General features: G+C 52.0%; 1 protein-coding gene and 1 long non-coding RNA gene across 8 annotated transcripts in view; one reads left to right on the top strand and one right to left on the bottom strand.

Moving 5' to 3' along the window:
* Window positions 1–7,416: 7,416 nt before the first annotated feature.
* Window positions 7,417–13,696, bottom strand: Tlx1 (T-cell leukemia, homeobox 1). 2 transcript variants are annotated; one of them, XM_087584179.1, is made up of 3 exons: window positions 12,900–13,696; window positions 10,638–10,875; window positions 7,417–8,437 (listed from the first exon to the last, which is right to left on the bottom strand). In XM_087584179.1, exons 1-3 carry the CDS (start codon window positions 13,474–13,476, stop codon window positions 8,215–8,217), a joined length of 1,038 nt encoding a protein of 345 aa, XP_087440305.1. In that variant the 5' UTR covers window positions 13,477–13,696; the 3' UTR covers window positions 7,417–8,214. The 2 variants fall into 2 exon arrangements, with proteins under 2 accessions (XP_087440305.1, NP_001102636.1); NM_001109166.1 differs by having other exon boundaries at window positions 7,418–8,437; window positions 10,638–10,839; window positions 12,900–13,677.
* A 151-nt stretch (window positions 13,697–13,847) lies between these two features.
* LOC147997129 (uncharacterized) overlaps window positions 13,848–22,917 on the top strand; it is a 32,930-nt gene continuing 23,860 nt past the window's right edge. Inside the window, exons 1-3 of one of the 6 annotated variants that reach the window (XR_015653421.1) lie at window positions 13,856–14,263; window positions 16,986–17,117; window positions 17,328–17,479. This is a non-coding gene — a long non-coding RNA (uncharacterized LOC147997129). Of the gene's footprint in view, window positions 14,264–16,985; window positions 17,118–17,327; window positions 17,480–22,917 lie in introns of all 6 variants that reach the window. The other 5 variants (XR_015653427.1, XR_015653420.1, XR_015653425.1 and 2 more) reach the window with 5 other exon arrangements.

Below are 22,917 nucleotides of genomic sequence, written 5' to 3'. Positions count from 1 at the left end.
GCCAAGCTGGACTGGGAAGAGCTTGCCTATGAACCTGTGACTGGAAAGAGAAGCCTGAGCCTATGGATACAAAACCATTCCTTTACAAAGCAGGACAGCCTAGAGCTAGCACAGCCAAGCTGGGAACAAGGGAGCAGGTTTTCCTGTGGACAGCAAGTTAAAGGTGAGAAGATGGAGGGAGGGGCCCCTATGCACTTCCTCCCGGACCTGTGGGAGTGGCCTCAGAGTCTCAGTGCATTAGGGAATGACTGGGAATGACCACGTGATCACCTGGGCCACTGGTGCTGGGGAAAGCAGCCCTCATGCATGTGTGGGGTCCATGAACAACGACTCTTAGCAGGAGCAAACAGATAAATGTATGGGCATAAGTAGACTCCAGTCATCCTGAAAAAGACACAGCAGCAGTGTGTGTATGTGTGTGTATGTGTGTGTATGTGTGTATGTGTGTATGTGTGTGTATGTGTGTATGTGTGTGTATGTGTGTGTATGTGTGTATGTGTGTATGTGTGTGTATGTGTGCGTATGTGTGCGTATGTGTGTATGTGTGTATGTGTGTGTATGTGTGTATGTGTGTGTATGTGTGTATGTGTATGTATGTGTGTGTGTGTGGGGAAGATATATGCAGGTGGTGGGTGGTAGCTTTTGCTTTGCAGCAGCTCTGCCCCTGCTGTTCCTGTGAGCCTCCTAGGGCTAGATGGCTCTTGGCTAAGAAAGAGCACTTCTCTTGGGTTCTCTACCCATTTCCTTCTGGGCCTTTGCTGGATCTTACCATATAAACTTCCTACACCTCTGGATGTTTGTGAATGAGATGACTAACTGACTAGTCTTAGAGTGCCTGACTAATGCAACCTTTGGATTTGGGGGGCAGAGCTTCAAGCCAGAAATCATCCACTGACTTTTCTCCCAAGAAGGCAAGGACCTGGAAATGGGGGGGCGGGGGGAGGAGCAAATCCTCTACTTTGACCCAACCCTGTTCCCCCAAGAGTGGAAAATCTGGGTCTGTCCAGCCTGAGGCACTGGGAGCCATTCCTGGAGTGCCTGCAAAGAGCCAACACTTTTTTACCCGAGTTATCTCCTTAATCCCCTCAGTAATCCTGAGATGGGTTGGCCCTATAATATACACGAGGAAATTGCAAGCTCCTAAAACTTAATTAACTTGCCCGAGGTTAGACAGCAGAGAAGACAGGCTCAGTGAATAGGCTGATATCCAAAGACACTTAAACTGTTGCCTGGGAGTGAGAGAGGGCTTTAGACTGAGAGCAGGTGCAGGAAAGGGAACCGGGGACCAGAGGAACCTTGCAGAGAACAGGGAAAGCAGCAGGTGAGGACCCAAGCATTCTAGAGCGCACATTAAAAGTGCCCCCCCCCCCCGCCTTCCATCTCTTTCAGCACTCAAAAGTGAGTGTAGTGGAACTGGAGTAAACAAAGCAAAACAGAGACCATGGTTGCCTGGCCAGTTTGAGACCTGAATTAGGACTGGGGGGGGGGGGGAGTCTCAGCCCCTGGATGCAGGCCAGCAGCCACATTAGGTACAGTCAGCCACACCCCAGCTCTCTGTGGCACTGAGTCTGTATTTAACAAGCTCCCTGGTGATTCTCGCACACACTTACATTTGGACGCTGGCCGTGACTATTTGTGGTCAAGTGAACTCACCTTATCCTATGCATGACAGAGCTCCCTGAGGACGCTGTTCTACCTCCTCTGCTTCCTGCAGAAAGGTAGAAAGGGGAGAGGCCTAGCTCTCTGCTCATACTTTGATTGACACTTACTCATTAGAAGGTTACCACAGGTTGTGGTGGCGCATGCCTTTACTCTTAGCACTGAGGGGGCAGAAGCAGGCAGATCTCTGTGAATTCGAAATCAGCATGGTCTACATAGAGAGTTCTAGAACAGCGAGAGCTATATAGTGAGACCTTGTCTTAAAAAAACCTAAAATAATAACAATAATTATTATTTCTGCGTTATTATTATTATTATATCATGAAAACCTCTAGCTCCCTCCCTCCCATTCTCACCCTCCTGTTCACATCCACCGCCCTCCACGCTGTACCCCAGAGCAGCCTCTCCCACTCAAGCTTTGCATGAGCAGATGGAATGGGAAGGATTTTCCTTCCTGCTTCTCTGTTCTTTTGTCTAATAAAGTATGATTCATTTGCTTCTATTTTTAACTTTCTGCTGGTTTGATCCTCCAATGTGTGAGACCCAGAGGCAGCAGCAGAGGAAGGACTGTGGAAGACAGAACCTCATTCCAATCCTAGAGGCTCCTGCAAGGAGTCAAACCCAGCTGGAAAAAGCCCAAAGTGTGGGCTCATTTAGGTAGGGACTGGGGTCTCTGGCCTGACAGAGTGGAGGAGCCTATAAGCTCAAGAAGGTGTGTGTGTGTGTCTATGTATGTGTTGGTGTGTATATCTGTAAATGTGTGTGCTGTGTGGCTGTGTTTGCGCTATGTGTGTTTGTGTATGTATGTATGTATGTATGTATGTGTGTATGAGGGTATGTGCATATGTATGTATATATGTGTATGTATGTATATGATGTTTGTATGTGTGTGCTGTGTGTGTCTATGTATTGTTTGTCTGTGTATCTGTGTATGTGTGTGAATTTTTGTGTATGTATGTATGTATGTATGTATGTATGTATGTATGTGTATGAGTGTATGTTGTGTGTATCTGTGGATGTGAGTGATGTGCGTATTTGTGTATATGAATGTGTGTGTGTGTGTGTGTGTGTGTGTGTGTGTGTGTGTATTCAGCAGACTGGATTAGTCTGGAGGTGAGCTTCCCAGATCTCTAGAGGGCCCAGCTCACTTCTCTATTCGGTGGTCCTTCCGAAAAAGCAAGCCACGACCTCACTCCAATCCTCCGCAATTCACTACACCCCTGCACTTGGTCACCCGACCCAAATATCGTAGCTCCACAGTTAGATGAACTCTGAATGCTGGCGCCCTTGCCTGCCAGCCAAGTACTCTCAGGCAATGTTGTTTAACTTCTCTGGGTGTATGTAAAGAAAAAAATAATATCTGTCTCATACGATGGTATTTAGGAATGGATAGTATTTTTATATTCTATCCCAGTATCCGGCACATTGCAAGTGCTCCATAATACTAATTTTTAGTACTATTTTTATTGTGTGTGTGTGTGTGTGTGTGTGTGTGTGTGTGTGCCTGATTCAGAAGAAACTATTCAGAAGCTTAATTCAAAGCGACTCTCTTCGTGTGAGCCTCGCCTCGTGTGACCCCTAGAGGGCGCCCGAAACCCATTTGTCCCGAGTCTCCGAGTTTAAGCACAAGTCTGGTTCCCTTTTAAAAGACAGAAGCCACCTTTGGATCACAAGGTTCCTTCTTCCTCCTTAGGCACATGAAGAAATGTGGTATCTGAGACCCCAGGGTTGAAAAAAACAGAGCGGCAGCTCCCAGGACAACCTTCCTTTCGGAGGCACATTGCGACTGGGACTTTGCACCTGCACCTATCCGCACATCCCCTCAAACCTCACACAAGGGTCTGGGGCTCGGGCTTCGCAGGAAGTAGTAGAGGACACTGAGAGGTCTTTGCAGGGGTCTTCTGCCAGAATTCAGGGCGGCCTGACATCCTTAAGCCCAACCACGAGACCTTGGGGATTCTTCCTCGCTGGGGCTGCCGAAGGAAAGCTGAAGTCCGGGTTGGAGAAAGTCCCCACCCCAGGTCCTCCAGAAGAATTGGACCCTCCTCCCTCTGGGCTGGGGGAACAGCAGAGAAGAACTAGAGAGCCTGTGAAACTAGCCAGGCGGTATGGCAGGCATCAGCTTGTGAGAGGGTAACCACAAGCCCTGACACTGAAGTTTGCTCTCTGTGTGTGCCTGGCGCCACACGCTCGCGGCTCCTCTTGTGCAATATTGCACACCCAGGATGTTGTAGGCTGTATACAGGAGTACAGGCTGGGAGTAGAGAGGTGAGCACATTTATACACGTTCCCCAGCACAAGTGGGGTACCCCTAGTTCTCTATACTTACCTGACTCCTCCTTCCCCACCCTACACCCCTTGTCCAGGTCACACCAGGTTTTCTCTGGGTGAATTGGAAAACCCGTCCTGGCTCCAGACTGACCTCAGCCTGTTCCATCAGAATCCCCACGACCAGAGGAGAGGAGGTGGGTGGGTACCTGAGGGCTTCTGTGAGCCAAACAGACTAGAAGTAAGGCATGGCCACCTTGGTCAAGCTGGAAAAGTGGTGAGAGCATGTGGGAGGGAGTGAAACCTTTGTGAAGTACAGTAAAATAGGAGTAAGGGAAGCTCGAGGCTGGGAGAAACCTTAGTCTGAGCCCAGGGGCCCTAAGGAAAAGAGTAGCTACCTCCCAGCACTTCACAGCATGGCTGCCAACTGCCTTTGCCTAGCAGTGGTACCTGCTTAAATGACTCAGAAGCCTACTACCTATAGCAGTGGCTCTCAACCTGCACGGAGTCATGATCCCTTTGGGGGCTAAACCACCCTTTCCCTGGAGTCACCTAGGACCATCAGAAAACAGAGATATTTACATTCATAACAGTAGCAATTACAGCTGAAAAGTAGAGATGAAAATAATTTCACAATTTTACTGTTGGGGGTCGCCGCAACGTGAGTAACTGTATCAAAGGGTCATAGCATGAGGAAGGTTAAGAACCACTGACCTATACTGTAACGAACAGGCTATCAAGGGACACTTGTCTATGGCAGGGCACCCTTCATACCCGAAACCTCACAGGGCAGGTACGGTAGGACATCAATGCTCACCCACTGGAAAGCCTGCATGCACAGCCCCCAAGCACAGATCTAGCCGCACAAAGCCTCTATTATTGTTAGCTGGTTGAGCCTGATTTTCTGTGTGTCGCCCACTGTACAACTCGGGGGCTCCTTAGTCCCCAGCCCCTCCTGGATTCCTGGGGCCACAGACTGCACAAAGTCTAAGCCACTGCCCAGGGCTCCACGCTGGGGACTTGGTCATTGCCACAGGCTCCCTCAATCCTCAGAAGGAAATAGGCCTTTCTGCCCAGACAGGTTTGTTGGTACTGTTTCCTCTCTCAAAGCCTCAACACAGATTATTTAGATGATTTCCTCCCGTTTCTGTTTTTTATCTGAAACAGGGTTTCTGGCAGAGATCTGGCAGATCGAAAACAGTGAGTTTCGAGTTTATTTTTTCTTGGAGCGTTTGGCTTTGACCCTCAGTCCCTCCCTCCAGGCTTCAGACCTTCTGTTGCTGAGGGTAGGGTGCTGCAGCTTGGTGTTTGCCTGGCCAGGTCGCCGCCTTCCTAAGTGGTTGCAGCGCTCTGGGAGCGCTCGGTGCACGCGGGATTCACTGAGATTCGGGCCCAACGAATTCCCGACGGAGAGGGGAAAGTACTGCGTTACTTCTCAGCGTCAAAGATCCCAAAACTTCCTGGAGTCTTATACCTTTAGGAAGCCTCACCCAGGACCTGGGAATCCTCAAGCAGTGCCCCCGGAGAGAGCGAAATTCTGAGCCCGGGAGCAGGCAGGCTTTGTGGATAGCATTGGACTTCCTGCACCCGCCACCGCGCTAGGGATGAACCCGGGATAAGATATGCTCTAGTTCCAGACTAGAGAATTTAGCAGAATCAGAGAGCAGCAGGGCTTAAAATTTGCATCTGCTGGCCCAATTCTGAGTGTCAGTACAAAGCTATGAAGACGGAGGAAGTGGGTGCCCAACTTTGCCTTTGTCTCTTCAAGAGAAGGTGAGCGTGGCTCTGGAGCCATTTTGGGACTTTTATGTTTGGGCTCTGCGACCTCAGAGTTCCTCAGTTGGACAGCCTACGGAATTATCCGGGCCTTCCAGTGTAAAGCCTCTTGACACTGTCTAGGATATCCAAAGGCACGGGTCGTGCTCAGAGGACTCTTCTACGTTTCAAAGACACAAATGGAGAGGATGAGGGGAAACCGGGAAGATAGAGGGGGTGGTCTACAGCTGCAGCACGCACTGAATTTAGGGGCAGCCAGTCTTCTCCAGGTTAGAAACTTTCACGGCTCTGGGAAGACGCTTCTGGAGTTTGCTTGGTACTGGATGTTGTGACTTGGAATGAGCGCTCCCGAGAGAATACACTGACCCTCTCTCCCTTGTCTAATACAGAGTTTGCTAAAGTCAGTCGGAGCACCTGTGACCAAGAAAGTCTGCCAGGAGTCCTGGGCTCGGGTTTCCCTTTTACCCAGAACCAAGGGGGCCTTCCTTGGATGGGGGAGTGGAAAAGCAACCTCCCACGTATCCAGCCGATTTTTCCTTGGGCTTTCTGGGGGTGGGTACTAGGCTCTTTGTCCCTGTATTACAACCTGCTGTGAGTGCCAACAGCCACAGAACAGTGGCTTTGGTGATATTGGTGTACACAGTTCCGTGGGGCTGCTCAGACCCCACCCACGCCAACTTCCCACCTACAAAATTCTCCAAAGAACCAATTCCCTATCTCCTACTGAATTTTGTTCCTAGTGAGCGCTCCAGCTCCTCCACCACCCAGGCCCAAATCAGTTTCTTCTTGTTTTGCAGTTGGTCTAGTAGTTCAAGAATTAGAGATGAGGGTGTGGGGTGTTGTGTCCACTGTCCTGGTCTGAGTAGTCGAAGGGCTCTCGAGGTCCTTGGAAGGTCACTTTCATAGATTCCTGATAGTCCAGGCTAGTATTGAGAGTCCAGATAGAGTACTAGAGGAGATTCTGGCTATAATTTTTGACTCAGTGGCTTGACTCAGTGTCCCAGCTTGCTGGGGAGGGAACAGAGCCCCCACACTCCTAACGGAGTCGTTTCCCTGCTCACTCACCTCAGGACCTCAGATACATCCGCCCGGCGCAACCATTCACACGCAGCCACACACACTTACCTGCAGGGACAGTCTCCCACCGTGATCCACGCTTCCTGCAATTACAAACCATCCCACACAAGTAAAAACACAGCACACATGGTTATCCCTCGCAACATAATTACACCTTTACAATTAGAGATGATACACCACCCTAAACACAGATTGACCACAAAACTAGGTTCACAAAGGAAAACTAATGTGTGCTTCTACCACATTAATGTGACTTATATACAATTAAAATCACGGGTAATCACAAAACTACCCCAAATGGGCTCATTCTTACATGGACACACACACACACACACACACACACACACACACACACATACCACTACTGCAAGCTCACCTTAAAGAGAAACAAAACATTTTTACACTAAAATTGTGAGTGTAATCATGCCTTCAAATCCCATTACAAACATCCACTCAGTATCACCCCTCCAACACAAAACACACTGCTCTCACTCCCGAAGACACCTATCCCACATTCTCAAACTCCACAGAGCCTGATAATCTTACCCATCCCCAAATGCCCCAAATCCAGGTTTCTGAAGCTCCACCTTGTACCAAACCCAAGTAGCTGGCCTGGCAAGGAGCAGATGGCCCGAGTCCTGATCGGGAGGGTTTTATTATTTTTCCACATAAATTACACAAGCACTTTATAAAATGGTTACACAGAAAACACCTTATAAGTGCATAACTTATAAGTGCATAACTTACCCCCCTCCCCAAACAGGATCTGGAGAAATGGGCTGCATTTGTGTGAAAGCCTGTCTGTGCATACCTGGGTGCCGCTGGGATGTGTGGCGAGGGACCTGACAGGCCAGGTTTAGCTGTTGTGTGTGGGCTGGTGTGTCACTATGTGACTATGGCCTTGTGTTCGAGTAAGAGGAGGTCCGTGCTGTTTGGGCGAGTCCAAGTGTCACCCTAGACTGTGCCCAACGGCAAGGGTCATTTGTTGTGATCCTGTATGTGCTGTGATGCTCTGCCATCGGCCCCTGCATGTGGCTCTAAGGTGACGCCAGGAGGGACAGTGGTATCACCTCTGTGTGGATGTAGGAGGAAAGGAATAGAGAGGTTTCCAGCCTTAGTACGGATGGCTGCCTGGGGATCCCAGAAGCCTTCAGGACCCTACATCCCTTGGGTCTCTCTGTCCCATGTTAAAATCAGAGTAAATTTTATGAAATAGAGAAAAAGAGGAGATTCTGAACAGTTCCAGAGTGAGACAGGATCACGCAGGCTTCTGCCTCTATCTCCACCCTCTTCCACCGAAGACCGGACAGTGTCCTCAGGGGTGTGAGGCGGTGCTGGGAGCCTTGCTGAGAAGCCCGTTCCCTTCCTGCGTGCACTCAGAAAAGGTATCGAGAGTTCTGGTTCTCCGGATAGCCCTCAATTGGGCTTGGGTCCTCACTCACAGGCCGAAGCCACGGACGTGACGCTAGTGATTTTGGTGGAGTCGTCAGACCACGGCTGCAGGTTCTGCAGGGCAAAGAGCGACGAGTTGTGCACGCACAGTGGGTCTGCAGGCAGCGGCTGGGCCAGGCTCTTCTGGAAGGCCTCCTGCTGCAGCTGCAAGAGGATGCGGTTCGCCTGCTGCCTCTCGGCCTCACGCTCCTCTGCTGTCTGTCGCCTGCGTTGGAAACAAGCTATTACTAGCCAAGACGCTAACCCTCTTCCTGCGCCTGCGCAGGCCCCAGAGTGCGCTCCCAGGAGTTAGTTCCTTAAGCACCCCTTCAGCCCCTGTGTGGACCCCATTAATGCATTCTTCATTCTTGGGGGTCCTAATTCTGACCCAAAACAAAAACAAGTAAACAAAAAAAAATACCCTTGGAAACCCCAAAAATCAATGGAGCCGAAGTATCCCAGAGGAGCAATGAAAAAGTCCAACGGACCAAAACTCCTGGGCCTCCCCATTAACGCAATAGCCTGCACTCTCAAGGGCATACCATGGATAAACTGCTCCATCCCAAGACCAGATGCTATCCCAAGCCTGAAAGGCTCCAAAAACCGGCCTTTTCCTTCTCACCTCCAGCCTGACCGGGGCCTCAGACCTCCTGCGCCAAATCCTGTGCCCCTAGGCTCTCTCCGGACCCACCAGCTTCCTCCCAGGCGGTCTAGAGGCAGTGACTCACTTATTCCATTTAATGCCGCCCCTCCACCCTGTCAACTGAGATCAAACGTCTGTCTCTAAGGTGGACAGACCTAATGGGAGTCCCCGGGGCCTCCAGAAGCAATTTGTAGGCGATCGATGAAACCGCTTGAAGCTTGCGGCTCTTCCCGAGGCGAGGCGGACGCCGGCCTGCTCGCACAGCGCCTTCCTGACTTTTCCTTGTCTTTCTGTCTCTCATCTTCCCCTTCTTCCTGAATTTTAAATTGCCCAAATGTTTTCCTTCACGCTCTGTCTTACCCCGTGGTTTTTTTTCACCCCTTCATTTCCTCTGAATTAGAATTTGTTCGAAGTGGAAAATCATGTTTTTAACAATCTGATACCTTCCTTTTCACACAGATTTCTGGCTACCTGCATTTCTCCCGCCTTTAGGATATTTTTTAATTATTTATTTCCTTCTAAAAAGGACCATCCTTGTCTCTTTCCTTTGTGTTAAGTTTCTCTCTTCGCCTGTGGCTCGCTTTCTGCGGACCACCCTCCCCCTTCCACCAACAGAAGCTTGGAGAGAGCCAGCCATCCTCCTCTGCGGGCCCAGCTCCTCCTTTCACTAGCTTTCCTAAGGGCTGAAACCACGTTCCCCACCCCTTCCCCAGCCACAGGAATGTTGGTGTGGGACCGACGACTCGCAGGGCCCAGGCTTCCTTTGTGGCCTCGAAGGCGGAATCTCGGGCAGATTCCTCGCCTTCATTCAGAAAAAGAGGAAACTTCAATTCCTTCCTCCCGCTCTAGGCCCGCCCGGAGCGGCGCCGCCGATTTTGCTCGGACTCTTGCCACGCACCTCCCCAGGGTCTGAGCTCAGAGACTCCCAGGAGCATAGGGGGATCCAGAATGCGGACGAGGTGTGTGGCAAGCCTCTAGGGTGCACGAAGGTGTGGGTATGAGCAGAGAATAAAGCTGCTTAGGGTGTGGGATGCCTACTATTCGTGAGAATTGGGGGGAAAGGGGATCAGAAGATGAGGAAGGTCGAGGTGCATGCATTCGGAAAAAATAAAATAAAAGGAGCGTGGTGAGCGCTGTCGTCGGTAGACGACAGAAGGGAAATGTCTCTTTCTTCCTCCGCACACCCATCTGCTCCTAATGGATCCTCCCCCTTTCAGTGGGACCGGAGAATCCCCGCCACAGCCGGCGCAGATTGATTTTTCCCCTTCCAGGATGGGGGACGACTGCGCAGAGCTCAAGCGCCTGGGGAGGAAGAAGTAAGTAGCAGCAGCCGACGGTCCGGGGCCCCAGACGCTCCGTGGAGAGTCCGGCTGGAGCGCAGAGACCTGGTGCGGCTCCTCCTGTCTGCAAGTCTCAGGGTCAGGGGAGGTTCCACATGGTTAAAGCAGGCCCGGCAATCAAAAAGCCCCTAAAGGACTGACTCCCTGAGTATAGAAGTCTGGATCGCATACTCTCGACTATAGGCCCGTTTGCCTCAGCTGCAGAGACGAGCAGCGTCTACACGGGGTAGACTATGCTGTCCTAAAAGCCCCGAAGCGTCTCTTAAAACACAGGAAGGATTCTCCAGCCCCGCCAGGCTACTGCCCTTCATTGTTTGTAGTCCCGAGTGACTGTAGGAGCTCATTTGTCTAAAGCGATCGGAAACCAACAAGCAGAGAGAGTGCAACCCAAGAGAGGCAGAGAAAGCCCGCTCCGCCGCCACCGCTCCGCCCCGAGAGCTCACCTCCATTTCGTCCTCCTGTTCTGGAACCAGGTTTTGACTTGCGCATCGGTCATTTTGAGCGCTTTGGCCAGAGCAGCGCGCTCCGCCGAAGCCAAGTACTTCTGGCGGTGGAAGCGCTTTTCCAGCTCACAGATCTGCAGGCGTGTGAAGGATGTACGCGGCTTCTTCTTCTTAGGGGGCGTCCGGTTCTGATAGGGGTGACCTATACGGCGTGTTACAGTGAAGGGTGAGAGGGCCACTGGAGCGGGAGACAGACAGACGGCAGAGGCAAGCGGCAGAGCGTCAGGAGGCGTCCCAGGCCCGACACCCCGCGAGTCAGACCACAGTGGCTAGACCCCCTAAAAGCAAGGCAGTAGTCCACCCGGCAACCCTCCACCTCCAGCCCAGGACCACAAAGGTCTCCCTCCTGCCCGCCAGTCAAGCTGACGCCTCTCCAAGCTGCCACTTCGGAAGTCTTCCTAGCCCCGGGCTTCGGAGATCCCATCCACTTCCCTTTTGGCTCCCCTCTCCCCTACCTAAGGACAGCTAAGCATCCAGTCTCCTGAGTCACTAAACTTAAAAGGGCCACTGCATAATGTACGAGGCCCAGGGTGATCACAGTTCCAGGCTGTAGGGCCTGTTCAGTCTTAGTCACAGCCCCACCGTCACACAGCAGATAGAGCCTCAAACTTCCAAATCTGTTCTCCCACAGAAGGGACTGCACGCCTAGGTAAGCTATAGGACGTGGGCAACACGGGACTACAGTCACACACTCTCCTTCAGGCCTGACACTACAGTTGACTGTGACTCCCCATAGTAGGCCTGTGCCAGAAATCTTTTGTATAGTATACACACACACACACACACACACACACACACACACACACACAGGACAGTGGGCTCATAGTGTGGGTTAAAGCCTGTCGTAGACACTGGCCTGGGCTTAAGTAGATAAGTAGGGGAGTGAGATAGGCTCTGGGTCCCCTCCCTCCCTCATGAGAAGACTTAGGTTGTATCACTGAAGCCCCTTGACAAGTGCCCTTCCTAGATGCTCCACAGCGAGGGCAGAGACTCCTTCCATTTCTGCTGTGGCCCCGAAGTTTGGTTAGGGCCTCCAGGGACAGTCTCTTTGCCTATGCTATCTGTAACAGAAGCTGAGGGGCCTAGGGTAACTTTGGGTAGTGTAGACAGGTTTAGCTGCTGTAGATTGATCTTTTCATTATGAACACACACACACACACACACACACACACACACACACACACACTTCACATTAAGGCATGAAGCGTACTAGGGAGTCCCATTCACAAGCAGCGGCCTAAACCTACTATCTCCCCTCTCTAAGGCCGGTACAGCTAAGTGGGGTCCAATTCCTAACAGCTGTGTGTCGGGATTGGGGCCCTGAACCTTCCTGGGCCAGCTCACAGTTTAAGGATCCGAGGACAACTAAAGGCAGCCAGTGGGAAGTGAGCGCCAGGGAAGGGGGATACGCCAAAGCTAGGGCAGAGAGAACGGAAGCCTGGTCAGAGGGAGCTCAGGCTAGCAGAGGGCGGTGCAGAGAGCGGCAGCTGGCCGCCACCGAGTGCACACTCGTCCCGGGAGTTATCCTCCAGCCAACTCTCTGGGCATGCGGGTATATTATTCATCCCCGAAAAAAGAGAGCCGACCCCTGGGGGAGGGATACCCAGGATGAAAAGGAAGATCGGCCCAGCCCTGTGCTCTAAAGAAGCCTGGCGGTCCAGGAAGAGAAGGCTGGCTGGCTCTGCTCCTTCACCCGGACTTGGGGCCTTTGCGGCTCTGCAACGACTCGCACCACAACTCAAAGCGCCAAGTATGTGTGTGTGTGGAGTGGGGGACAAGAGGTAGGAGAACCTTTTCTTGTGTCTATTTCTGGGGCTCTTGGCCTCCGTCAGGAAACTGCAGCCAGAACAGAAAAACATTTTTTGCTCACACGGCGCACAGAGCCTAGACTGTTGACAGAAGATGGTCCTGAATCTACAGCTCTCTACCTGACTGGGCCCCGGGATCCCGAGAGAGGACCAAGCTTTGCTTCCACGAATGGGGTCCTAGAGGAGACACAGAAGAACCCAGGCTGCAAGAACTCTTGGAGCTCAGCGATTCTGAGCACACAGAATCCTGGAGGCAGCTGAACTTAGGAAAATGCACGGAGAGGCGCTAGGCGACCTGGCGCTCAGAAAGAGCTTCAAGGAGCCATCAAGCAAGGTAGAGGGTAGCACAGAGCCCGAGCCACGGCCAGGCGGGACGCGCGCGGGCCGGACTCACCTGTGAACCTGTCCTTTGTGTATCTGCGGTTACTCTCCATCCAGGGGAAGGTGAGGCCGGTGAGGTTGTTGACACCCGGCACCGCAGGCACAGAGGGCACAGTAGGCAAGCCGGTGGCCAGGGGCTGGGGATGGGCCACAGCTCCAGCTAGCGGCCTGTGCGCGGGCACCCGGATCACCCCTGCAGCGCTCAGCGCACCGGCGCCACCGGCACCCGCGCCACCGCCGCCGCCTCCCGGACCCGGGCCGCCCGCCAAGGCCATGTTCACGTTGTAGGAGCCGGCCAGTGGGCCCATGCTGCAGGCACCTCCGCCACCGCCCGCCGGGCCTCCGGGACCACCCGGGCCACCGGTGCCGTAAGCGCCTGTGCCCCCGGCCCCCGCTCCAGCGGCGGAACCCCCTCCGCCATAAGTGTAGGCGCCTCCGACCAAACAGCCAAGGCCGTATTCTCCGTCCTGGAGGCGCGAGGCGGGCCCCATGCAGCCGCCCTGGTCCGGGCTGTTGAGGATCTGGTCGATGCCGAAGCTGATGGGCTCCGCGTGGCCCGGGTGGAGATGGTGCGGACCCAGGTGCTCCATGCTGGCCCCGGCCCCACGCGGGGGCCCGGGCGCGGGCGCTCGCTGCGCTGGACTACCCGGGCAGCGAGTAGGGGCGCGGAGGCAATCGCCGCTCCAGGCTGCGGTGAGACTTGAAGGCGAAGTGCGCAGAAGGGCCAAAGTAGGGGGGAGGGGGAGGAGAGAGGGAGAGCTGTATTCTTCCCCTCTCCGGCTTCTCCTTCCCTTCTCCGGCTGCTCGCTCGCTGTTGACTCTGGGACATCAATCACCGGGCGAAAAAGCCCTGAGCGAGCGAGCCTAGCTGTTTCGGCCGGGTCTCTCCATTGGCTGTGCGTGGAGAGGAGCGGGGTGAATGACAGCGCGGGGGAGGGGTTGGGAGGGGGAGAAGGAGGCCAGGAGCCCAGACAGATGCCAGAGCCAGAGACAGAGGGACGGAGATCAGGGCTCTGAGTAGTTCCAGAGAAGAGAAAGGAGGAGAGCTACACAGAGAGGTTTAAAACGAGAAAGAAAAAGATCAGGAAGCAGCCATTCCCAGAGACGGACAGACAGACGGACGAAGGGAGAGGGAAATCAGAGCCCTTTCCCAGACCTGGTAGGAACCACCCCTCACTTTGAACAGGGCCACAGGAGTCCAGCCCACTAGGCCCCTGGGGACAGGTGTCCTGCCCAACTGGAGAATCTCCCCAAGGGCTGAGCTGGGAAACACCTGTCACTCAACCAGGAGATTTACTGCAACTTCAAGTCCAGCTTGTTAGAATGTAGAAGACTGTCTACTCCCCAGGTATGGAGCCCAGGCCCCGAGGCAGGACGGTGAGTTCAGGCTTGTCCCTTAAAACAGGTCCTATGAAGAACTGGCTATATATTGTTATAAAAATTAGCAGCCACTCCAACTCAGGCTCTTTAGAGAATTCAAGGAAAGGAGAGTCAATCCTGAAAAGCAGGCGCAAGCCATAGGATTAGTTTGGGGCTTGGGTGAGGGTGCCTGTTCCTCAAGGCACCCCTATCATTTTGAACAAACAGATGCTCCCAAAAGCAATTCCTATGAAGCCCGAGTGAATGGTACTGGGTTTGTGAGAGAAAGGAGTTATTTCGTTGCTTTTAGAATCTTGGGAGGGAGGCCTTGTGTTTTAAGGCTGTGGGGGTTGGGGCTGCTGGGACTAGAATCAGGGAAGTGTGTCCAGGACAAATTTAGGCCTTTTCAAAGTTATGCCTGTGGCTGCCTGGCTGAGAGCCCAAGAGAAAAGAAGGAAACTCCCTTCTTCTACTTCCTCTCTTTCCCCTCTCCAGTCGGGAAAGGTCTGTTCCCCCCTAGGATCCAAGTTCTGGAAAAAAGAAACCGTAGGTTATGCCTTCTGATCTATTTCAAGTCCGTTCCATCCCAACCTTCTGGGAGGTCTCTAACAGGCAAAAACCTCGGGCATTGTCAAAACCTACTCACTGAGTCTCAGTGGAATCTATTTGTTTTGGCCACTGTCTGACACTGTCACTTGAAGAGCCTTCCTCAGAGACAGGAAATGCCGTGTGTGTGTGTGTGTGTGTGTGTGTGTGTGTGTGTGTGTGTGTGTGTGTGTGTGTGTGTGTAATATATGGTGCATATAATATATACATATATAATATATGCATATATAATATATGCATATGTAATATATGGCATATATGTGCCCCCTCCCAAAACAGCCCCAACAAATCAAACGTGCTCATCTTGAGTGACTAATAAATTAATGGAGACTTGCCTAACAAATATTCGTGTACTTAAAATGTACCTAATACTTTCTAGCTACTGGAGAGACAGCAAAGTGTCTCGACCTCAGAAGACCTAAGTTCTATACTGACAATAAAGGAAGAATAAAAAGCCAGAAGTCAGTTCTATGGATCAGTTTAGAGACTCAGTGACATCTCTCTAAGATAAATACTCTCCTGACCTTGAGCCACAAGGGCAAATGCTCATTCGAAAGCATGAAGCGGGCAGCGTTCTAGAACATTAAACAGGACCACGAGAGCAGAGCCCAGCCGCTGCCAAGCTCTTGTTCCTCACTCTGCCACTCTATATCTTGGCCCATAGGCACCTCGGGAAGTTGTCTGAACCTGACGAGCGGTTTGGGGCCCTTTATCTGGAAAGATCTAGAACAGAAAGCAGCACGAGTGTTTACCGTGTGTCAGATACCACCTCCCACACTGGTTTGAGACCCATCATAACCCTAAGAGGCTGATGGATACGGCTGGATATTTTTTACCAAATAAAGCTGAGTGAATGAATGTCCCTAAGAGCACCACTCACACCAGCTAGAAAGCACAGGGCGTCCCATCTGTCCATCAACTGAGGAACAAATAAAATATGGAATATCCACAAGGCGGAACATCATTCCACAATAAGAGGGGAGTGAGTGCTCGCTCACACCACAGCAAAGATAAACCTGGGAAATGTTGTGCTAAGTGAGATAAGCCAAGCGCCAAGCACCACACATTAGATAGATCTTTCATGTAAACTGGCCAAGACAGAGAACTCTAAAGGACAGAAAGTAGACTAGGGGTTGCCAGGACTACAGGGAAAGAAGTGACCACTACCAGGTACAGAGTCTCCCTTTGGAATGACTAAAATTCTCTGCAATTAGGTAGTGGCGGTAGCTGCAAAACTTAGTGAACATTCTGAGAGCCACTGAATTGTGCGTCTTTCAGGTTTGAAGGCATGAAATGCGAATTACATGTCATTGCGAAATGTCTAGATGTATTTATTTTGTGTGCATGCGTGTTTTGCCTGAATGTGTACCATGTGTATGTCTGGTGCTTGCAGAGGCCAGAAGAGGGCATCCGATTCCCTGGAACTGGAGTTACTGCTGGTCTTGTGGGCTCTGAAAACCGAATCCTGGTCCTCTGCAAGAGCTCTAAGCTCTCTCAACCACTACCGAGCCAGCTCTCCAGCCCCGCCCCCATGTCATTTTAAATAAAAGATAAATCTGTTCAAAGAAAGTTCCATAGTCATAAGGTGCTTGCACTGGGAACTCAACACCCAAAGCCACTTCTATTTGTGCCTGAAAACTATGGCAGCCCCCCCCCCCCGCCCTCTTGTACCTGGAGGCCAGTGGCCCTGTGTCTGTTAGTCTAACCACAGTTCTGCCACATTAGAACTGGTTTTGGGTTTTGTTTTTTGTTTTTTTTTTTTTTTTGTTCTTCAGCTTTCCTCAGACCTTCATCTTTTGTCGCTCTGACCAGAAACCCTTGCCAGAAACCACTTCAATCTTCTCCACACTTCCCCCTCCCCCTCCCACCAATGGTGTTACCTTTCTAGTCCTATAGCCTTTCTATCCTGCCTCTCCCACCTCCTGACACCCGCTGGCCCACCTCCTAAACACTTCAGATGTAGCACCGGGTGTCCAGGGTGGCTGAGAGGACACATCACCCTTGTTGGCCCAGGCAAAGGTTGGCAGAGGTCAGAACAACCCACTAGCAAAATCCCACAGACGTGGAGTGCCTTAGCTTTCCCCCTGTGTTCCCAACCTTTCTGTTTTCTGAGTCAATTTTTATCCCCATCCAGTCCTGGAAGGCTGGGGCTCTGCAAGTCCCCGTGTGCTTGCTGGCGCTTGTTCTGAGGTCGCTCTGAAGGCCCAGTGCTTTGCATGCACCTTGGTCTCTAGCTGGAAAGATGAGCCGGGAAGGCCTGGATTTGGTGAGTTCTGCCCCTTCCCCCAACCCCCTTCTCCTCCGAGTACACAGTTCACTTGGTGCTCCGTCTGTGTTTCTGGGGCAGTTTCTCACACCTTACAGAGTAGCCCTGTTGCGGGAGTGGAGGGAGGGAGAGGGAGCAGCACTCAGGGATCACCTGAGATGGCTCAGGTACCCTTGACCACAGCAAGGAGCATTCCATCCATCCTCACAGATCTAGGGTGCCATCTTTGTCACCCATCCTGAGCAAACCCAGGCATTGCATGCTGGGAGGAGGCAGACTGGACTCCCGTACTGCTTTCAGCTCCAAAGGTCACAAGGTACTTCCACTGCTGGAGCTTGACCCTTGCCTTGCTTGTCGTGTAGGTGAGTCTCAGACCCTTCTCTCTCTAGTCGTTTCATCTAGAGGCCACCTGGCAGCCATGCCCCCTCAGTACCATCTCCTTCTTGCCTGAAAAAGTAAGAAGTACTTCCGGTTAGGGGGGAGCAGCTGCAAATGAGGCCGGGGGAGGAGAAAGAGAAGCTGGGGTCCCCAGAGCTCTTTGGATCCCACACAGCTTCCTCCGGGAGAGACCCCGGGGCAGGAGTTGTCCTTTCTCTCAGGGATATGTGTGGTAGCCTAATTACTTTGTGTTTGTGGAGCTGTGTGAGAAAGTTGGAAGTGAAAGTTCGGCAGTGAGCACTGGGCAGGGTGTGCAGATGTCCTGGGCGTGTCCGTAAGGGGTCATTTTGAGTGTTTTCTTGCATGAATATTTATTGTCTGTGAAGGATCAGGCACTGGGTCACATTGGGCTTGGTAGCACCCCAAGTGAAGAACTGGCAAGATTGTTGGAAGGGGGAAGAGGGGTTTGGAGTTATTTTTGCAGCGGTCAACAGGGAAGGTGTGTAACAGTGGGCATGTGAGCACTGTGGGTTTGCTGGGAAGGAATTGATGTGTGTCTGTCTCTATAGCTGTCCTATGTGGTGTGCACATGTGTGTAAGTGAATGAGTGTAGGGATGGTGTCAAGTCTGGTATCTATGGGAAAGGAGTCTTTAAAAAAAAAAAAACTAATGTAAGTGTCAAAGAAATGGCCACAAATGGGCCTGGGGTGGGCCAGAGGGAGGAAGACCCATGCCTAACAGGAATTCTGCAGAGAAAGCCAAGTGGCCGAGAAGCATGTAAAAGGGTGTGTAAGATGGTGAGGTCATTGTGCTGCAGTCAGCAAGGTAGAGTTGTCCCCTCTGTCTCAGCAAAGGGACCAGGAAAGATTCCCTTCCAGCAGGCAGGAGCTGTCAGTGATGTGGGGACTCAGAGACACAGAGAAGGGCACTGTGGCCTGTGACGGGCTTGGGTGGGGGTGGCAGTCTCTAGTACCTAGATTGGAAAAGAAGGGCTTGAAGAGGGCAGACTGTTCCAGTCATAAGACAATGACTCTTCCTCAGCCTTGGGGGTGCGGATTCCAGGCCAGCCCCATAAGCCCTTACCCAATCCTAAAATGAGAGACTAATGTCTAATATAAAAGACTGACATACATTTTCCCATCAGAGGAGGGACTTTGAATGGCCAGAGGACAAAGGGATGGGGGGGGGGAAGGGAGGTAGACAGACACCTCCCTGTTCACTGGGTCACATATCAGTTGTCACCTGAGATTAAGTGACACTTTTCTTTTCCCACTAGGCCCATCAAAGCTGGGCAGGTAGGTGTCTTTCTTGGGGCCCATTCACCCTGGGCATCAAACTAGAGCCTCCTGCCTTTCTCTGGCAAACTTCTTCCCAAGAGAATCTGTGCCCAAAAAAAAAATGCTTTGGATATCTTTAATTCTAAATCTCCTCCCAGCATGACAGAACCCCACAAAGGATGGGGCTGTGTGTGGTCTGAGAAAATACTCGGGGTAGGACAGACTCCCTTGGCCTTGGATAGCGCCTATGTAAGAGTTCAGCTTACCACCACTGAGCCCAGAAGGGTAGTTCAGCCTGGAATTTAAGGTCAACTTCTCCAATTCTTAGCATCTGTTCTATTGCCATGTCAATCTGCAGGGTGGTATCTACATGGGGGCAGAGTGCAGCTGGAGGGTGGATCCCAAGATAAGATGTGGAAGGAGAAGGGACCTTAGGGAACAACCCCCACTCCCACCCAGGGCCAGCATCATCATCTAGGAACCAGTCTCTTCCCCGGCAAGCTCCCTTTGTATACGTCAAGTGCGAAACTTCTCGGTAAGAACCGAGCACGCTTTATGCTGATGCACAAGCCTCACCTGTTCTACACTGCAGTGACACAGATTCCTCATTTCTTCAGACCTTCTGAGAGTAGGACACCGATGTCTGTCACAGATGATCGGTTGAGGGGAGAGGGGATGGAGACATTTGTAGATCTGGGAAACCTGACTTCCACAAGAGAGTCCCAGGTGGTGCCAGAGAGGCTGTGTGAGGAATCTCGAGGTTGTCCCCGAAGGTCCTCACTACCGTCGTGTGGACAGGTCTAGTGTGGTCTGCAGACCAAGCCACAGGATTTGGAGGTTGGAAGCCATGGCCGACCGCAGAGCTGGTGGCTGTGCTTTGAGTAGGAAACTGGGTAAGTCCGCCAGGACCCACCTCACTGCAGCACAAGGGGAGCCCCACTGCAGCACAAGGGGGCTGGAGACCAGGTACATCCCAGAAGCAGACTCCAGTATAAGAGCTGAGCTGGGATTTTTTTTTTTTTTTTTTTAGTTAACACTTTAAGCTCCTCCTCAAAAAGTACTGGGTTTGGTGAATGGGTAATGACGTACGTAGCCCAGGAGCCTTAGTGGCTGGCAGCTGCTGCTGGGAGTTAGTTGGTGGGGTAACGTGTTCCACACAGTGTCTGACTGCGCAGGCAACCGCAGTATCTACACAAATGGCGAAACAGATCGGAATCAAACACCTGAAGCTTCCGGAGATTCAGGTTGGCGCCGCCCTACATGCAGACACACACAGACCCTTTCTCTCCCCTACACAAGTGTACAGTCAGTCCTTCCAGTGTGAACGCCTCAAACTTCACGAAGGTTATTATGGTGCTAGACAGGCTAGCCTGAATTCATAGCAGTTCTCCTGCCTCAGCATCCCAAGTGCTGGGATTACAGACATGAGCCACTACTTGAGATTTCGTTTTGCTTTTGGACCATACACAGGTGCCTGCAGGTGCACTCTTCAGTTCAGACCTGAACAAAATTAAAGTAACTCGCTCTCCATCCACATCCCCCTGTGCGGGTCACTGCACTCGGGCACCCCTACAGACCTACGAGGACCCGCAGTTCCACAGAGACCTTTCAGCTAAGATTCGTAAAAAAACCAAAAAAAAAAAAAACCCAAAAAACAAAAACAAAACAAAAACAAAACAAGCAAACACCCGCACCCTTCTTGTACGATCGCACGCGCAAATGGTCACATAGAACACATATACAATTCTTACTTTTCCAACTTTGGGGAAGGCCAAGGTCACCCGGGGAGACACTGGAGGAGGACTGAGGCGGAGCAAGCCGCAGGTGCCAGGAGTGGGGTAGGGGAACGGAGAGGGAGGGACCGAATCCATATGCATGGACTCTGAGCACAAAGAGCAGCTGCGGGGAGCCTGAGCCCCGCGGGCCCAGAGTTACGAGGAAGCGGCGGCCGCCTAACTAATTGAATTAGGTCGGCCTAGCCCTGCCACCCGCGCGCCACCCGCGTCCGCTCTGCCACCGGTCCCCGGCCGCCGCAGGCGCTCATAGGGTACCGAGGGACCCATTGAGGGAAGAAGGCTCTGCCGCCTGAGCCCCGGCCCGAGGCGGCCTCTCCCCCCTAATCCTATTGTCCCATGGGCTGTGTGCAGCACTGGGCGCCCCATCCCCAACTGAACTGCGACTCGGTGATTAATGGTACTGTGGCGAGGGAGCTGACTGGGGGGGGGGGGCTCAGCCCTCCTTGGCATACCCTTCTCTGGGGCTCTCTTCCATACCATTTCGGTATCCCTATCTAGCCCGGAGGATCTAGAGCCTCAGGAGAAGCAGGCGATTTGTAAGAGTCCGACCAGTGGGGTACTCTAGTGAGTCCTGCTTGTGCGAGCGTGTGGAGGGCTAGGCTCAATGCTCAGCGGTCTGCTGGTTGTGCAAGTTCTGTGTGCTCCTCCAAGAGATGTTCTAGAGATATGGGAGAGGACCCTGCTCAAGCAGAAGAGGGTTCCACACTGGGCCAACACCAAGAACCTGGACCTGAGCCCAGAAAGTCTCTGTCTTTATAGGCACAGACTCTTCCAGAACCTCTCATGTCTCACCAGCAGCAACTGACAGCGTTCCCCACTTCTTTTTACCCCCTTTTCTTAACTGGTGACAGGAAATTTCACCCCCTACCTACTAGTCTCTCTCTCTCTCTCTCTCTCTCTCTCTCTCTCTCTCTCTCTCTCTCTCTCTCTCTCTCTGTCTGCTTGATTTGTTCATATTTTCATGCAAACCACTTCTTGAGGTTGGGTTCACTCACAGAGACCTCTAAACACAAGAGGACCCCTCCCCCAACCCTGCCCACCTACCAAGATGTGATTGGGAAGTAAGTCCTCTATTTTAGGTGGCCTAACACACTAGGGGCATGCCTATGTGTCTGTCCTGCTCCTAAACTTCGAATGCCTGTGTGTCAACCACAGTCTGTCCTCCAGGAACCTTCACCTGCAAGCGCTCTTGATACTATCAAGAGAAAACCCCCCTGATGGGTGACCTCGACAAGAGAAGCAGAGAGATGCATATTCAGGTGGGATGGGTACAAGTTACCATAGAGACAAGAGGCTGAAGAATGTGTTCTTTGAGAAGCTCCAAGGCGATATGGAGGGGATTCTCTAGCAGGGTGGGAGATGGCTACCACCCAGGGTTCCCGAACTGCAGTAAGCTTTGAAGATTGTCCCAGTGGCAGAAACTTCTGGAAGCGGGCCCCAGGCTCCTGCTTCCCACCTGCCATCCTCCTCACCACCTGCTATGACCTACTCCTCTCAGCTCTGCTGTAAAACCCATGCTATGTGACAAAGTTAAAATCTTCCTCTTCCTTCCCCGTTCAGCTCTGGAGTATACTCACCTCTGGGGAGAAGGGAATTTGAACCAAAGGAAGATGTAAAACTCCAACCCTGTGCCCAACAGAAAACGTGAAGCATCTGAAAGCTTTGCTCTGGGTCTACCAAGAACCAAAACCAGGAGTGAGGCAATGTGGGGAAATGGCCACTGCTTCTCCCTGCACCCCCAGACTGCTACCCAAGCTCTAAGGAAGGTTGAGAAGGAAGCCACAGGACACCAATTGCTCAGGCCTGGCCGGCTGTGGCAAGCCCATGTCCAGGATTTCTCAGACCACGTGGTATTTCCCGGGATTTTTACTGCAGAGCCGAGATGAACAGTGACATCCCCTTCTCCCCTTTCATAAATATTGCATCTTCCCAATGCAATTACAGGAGACTGAACGGCATGAGCATTTACTAAATACGATTATGGGGTAATGCTAATGCAGTTTATGTCTGCGCTCTGACACCAGACAAACTCCCTATTAATAACCCTTCAATGAGGTGCAGGGCTCCAGTTGTAGAGCTCAAAGATCTAAGACTGCCTGCCTATCTGCTCACTGATATCCATACCATTATTGCATACCAGAGGTTGGAGGACCTGTCACCTGGGCATCTGGCTCTCCAGCTCTCTTGATTCAGTATAGACCCCTTCTAGGAGGCAGCCTCTTGAGAGAGAGAAGCTGCCTCTGTATTTTCTTTTTCTTTTTTTTTAAAGATTTATTTATTATATGAGTACACTGCCGCTGTCCTCAGACACACCAGAAGAGGGCATCTGATCCCATTACAGATGGTTGT

The sequence above is a fragment of the Rattus norvegicus genome, chromosome 1 (assembly GCF_021556685.1).
Source record: "Rattus norvegicus strain SHRSP/BbbUtx chromosome 1, alternate assembly SHRSP_T2T, whole genome shotgun sequence".
In the NCBI taxonomy this organism is placed as follows: domain Eukaryota; kingdom Metazoa; phylum Chordata; class Mammalia; order Rodentia; family Muridae; genus Rattus; species Rattus norvegicus.
This window is presented reverse-complemented; position numbering and strand designations above follow the sequence as displayed.